The sequence below is a fragment of the Physella acuta genome, unplaced genomic scaffold (genome assembly GCF_028476545.2).
Source record: "Physella acuta isolate Inbredline_101_S28 unplaced genomic scaffold, ASM2847654v3 ptg000224l, whole genome shotgun sequence".
Classification (NCBI taxonomy): Eukaryota; Metazoa; Mollusca; class Gastropoda; family Physidae; genus Physella; species Physella acuta.
The window spans coordinates 525,001-528,750 of NW_026731743.1; the positions used below are offsets into that span (position 1 = coordinate 525,001).

A 3,750-nucleotide genomic window follows, 5' to 3' on the forward strand; every position below is an offset into this window, starting at 1 on the left:
TCACTACATATTATAATTTAAGCTTTACCTAAACAAAAGAGTTTGATAAATTAGTATAAACTTATATTTGTATTAGTTGTTCATATCTAATATACTTTTTTTTTACCTTTGTTTAACTTTCCAATGTGCTCCAAAGGATAAAGTTTATTTTAAAATAAAATATATTTAGTATTTTGTTGTGAAAACATAACCGTTTGACATTCCTTGATAATCTACCACCTTTTCCCACTTTTATCCAACACTTTTATTATTTCTTTTACAACTACATTGTAAACATATTGCCGTCAAGCAATACACCTGCTTATCTAATAAATTAAAACAATACCATTATTACAGTAGCATACGAAGATTGCGGGGGGGGGGGGGGGGGGTGGTGGGATCAAGGGAGAGCTGCAGGTCCCTCTACGAACATTTATTGGATAGTGGCGCATATATTAGAGCAGGGGTCTCCAAACTACGGCCCGCGGGCCGGATGCGGCCCGCGATGTCCTCTCATCCGGCCCGCGGAGATATTTTTGTCCACGGAAAAACAGTTTGTTGGTGATGGCTGAGGAACTTTGCCCAGAAAAATCAAAGACATGCCTAGAAGAAACTGGCCCCCGAACTGAAATTTGATAGTCAATGCGGCCCTCGGACTGAAAAGTTTGGAGACCCCTGTATTAGAGAATAATAAAATTTAAAACGAGTTCCAAAACACACACACGAACCGCAAACACATTACTGAAACTACAATTAAAATTGTTATTCTATGTACCCTAAAAATCACATTTTTAGAACCCCATCTCAAGTTGATATATACTCTACTACTTGTCTTACTTATCGTCGCGAATCTCAGCGCCGGGCATGTGTCCACTTTAGTGCCTGTACAACTTCTGTTTGTTTATTCCTGCTGGACATAGACCACCAACCACTCACATGTTCTAATTCACATGTGTAAACTATGCCGGCTTTATCAGGCTCAATTCAACAATCCTTTTTACTTTCTCGTATATACGAAGTATAGAGAAAGTCTTGTAATCGTGCAAAAAAATCGAGATTTGTAACGACGTTTACACCTCACTGATACGGAAAAACATAATTTTGCAATGTTGTCCGTATGTCTGTGTGTGTGTGTGTGTGTGTGTCTGTGTATGTGTAAACACGATAACTTGAGTACCGTTACAGCTAGGTTGATAAAATTTCATATATAAGTATTTTATCAAATCGTAGATTCGTATAAACGTTCGAGCGATTTCCGATAACCGGAAGTGGTACTTTTTCTACTTTGAATTTTTCAAAAGCCTATAACTTGAGTATTATTTGAGATAGATAAATGAAATTTCACATGTAAGTAACGGATTTAATTCTCTACCTTCTGTTAAATTTCCGTTGAAAGGAAGTAGTAATTTACGCTGTTTCCGATTTTTTCAAAAACACACGTAAATGTATAAAGTACTAATAATATTGCACACTTTTATGCACATCTTAAATTGGCGTTCACTTGGTGCGCAATTATTTTTTCTACGAGATTCTATTCTATTTTTAAAAGTTTAAGTAGTTAAAAATCATGTCTATATTCCGAGTTGCCATCCCACGTAGTGTTATATAAGAATATTCGAGAAAGTTTAGGGGAGATTACTCCCGGTTTATTTTATATGTTAGGCCTATTAATTTTAGGTTTTAAGATCAGTTTAGAGATGTAGGGTAATTGTTTACGTAAAGTGTGCATAGTATAATGCAATTTAGCTTATCTTTGATATGTCAATACAAACAGGAAGGGCGATTGCAGGTCTCTTGTACGACAGCTGATCTAGAATACTACCAGTACATTTAATCAATATCTATCTACTTTTAGCACAGAAACCCCAATCTAGCACAGTACCCAGACGTAAATCTAATCAAACCTAGAGGAAAAGATCATTGGCAAGTGCGCCCTGGTTATCGACAGTTAAAGCCCAACATGAGAATTGACACACGTGGAACGCAGCTTCTTTTGTTAATTTATGGCCTACGACCTCAAGACGCTGGCTGGTACTGTTGCAGTGTAACTTACTTTGACGAAGCTGATGCTAAACGTTTAGCCCACAGGTGTCATTATTTATCAGGTGAGAAACCGTCCCTCCAATATATTATTCCGTATTATGAGAACAATGTTAAAGAAACAATTGGCTTAATATAAGCTACTTTTAACATACGTGATTTTATATTAATCGAAATATTATAATGCAACACTACCTTATTAGGTATGATTTTATCTAAGAGTGCAGATGAATATAGAATAGCTTTTAGGACAACCAGAAAAATACAGATATAATATGCAAAGTAAACAAACGAAAATATTTTTTTTCAGGATTGAACATTTGCTTTCATTTATATTTTAGTCTGTAGTTTGGTTTAAGAAAATAAAATGCAAAAGGAAATTGATTAAGTGTTATAATGGAAAACAACATAAAAATTCTATTTAGACACGGCTATAAATAGCTTAAGCAAATTTTAGCCGCTGACGGCTAGTTTTATATTATATACTTTAGCACGTTTATGTATTATTTTGTCGTTAAACACAAATATTCAATTAAATTATTGTCTTCTAAGATCACATCTTCTTGTGATATTCTTCTAATTATATTAAAATGTTTAATGAATCTTCTTTATGTAAACTAAATGTATCTCCTTGTGTATAGCTTCACGTATTCAAGGCATGGAATACTCAACAAACGGGAGCTCAATCAAGATAGTTACCGATAGTCTAATATTCGGGTTGCTGATTTTCTTTTGGACTCTGCTACACATTTATAGAAGTAATATATGACTTTTTAAAATAATCAACGCCTTTTGAAGAGTAAGGCACTATTATACTATAAACAATTGTAATTGCATAATTTAGAGTATGAGCTGTCATTGAAGTATTGAATATGACGGGTTATTCAGCGCGTTTCTCAATAAATAATACAAATGACAAAAAATAGTTACGAAACTAAGACTAAATAAAACAAATGATCTTCAGATTGTCTTTCAATCTATTCTTAATGCGTGACACAATTAAGCACAGACATAAGTTACTGTAGCTAAAACACTAAAATACACAGAAAAAAACTAACCTTTTTATGAATGTTTATCAAAATATTTTACAGTATTTTCTAAACTCATTTTCTAGAAATTATGTTTTTTGACAAACTATACTAACAATACATATATAAAATAGTATATATATATATATATATATATATATATATATATATATATATATATATATATGTATATGTATATGTATATGTATATGTATATGTATATGTATATGTATATGTATATGTATATGTATATGTATATGTATATGTATATGTATATGTATATGTATATGTATATGTATATGTATATGTATATGTATATGTATATGTATGTATATATATATATATATATATATATATATATATATATATATATATATATATATATATATATATATATATATATATATATATATATATATATATATATACATATATATATATTTATATATATATATATATATATATATATATATATATATATATATATATATATATATATATAATTTATTTTCTATTGATATTAGCTGGAATGTCATATAAAATCAAAACTTTCAATATATGCAGAAATGTAACTCAGTACATTAAGTAGTGATTTATTTGAAATATACTATGAGGGTAAGAATTGATTGATAGGAAACATCTATAGAAAATAAAAAAAGATCACAAAACGGTCATACCGATGGTAAACGGAAAGACAGACACA

At 30.6% G+C, this 3,750-nt stretch overlaps 1 protein-coding gene across 1 annotated transcript in view; it reads left to right on the forward strand.

Annotated features, from left to right (window-relative positions):
* The window catches only part of LOC131937871 (uncharacterized), a 25,818-nt gene extending 23,030 nt beyond the window's left edge, over positions 1 to 2,788 (forward strand). Inside the window, exons 6-7 of the mRNA XM_059295563.1 lie at positions 1,835 to 2,084; positions 2,661 to 2,788. Coding sequence (XP_059151546.1) covers positions 1,835 to 2,084; positions 2,661 to 2,788 — 378 coding nt within the window. The remainder of the gene's footprint in view (positions 1 to 1,834; positions 2,085 to 2,660) is intronic.
* Positions 2,789 to 3,750: the final 962 nt, after the last annotated feature.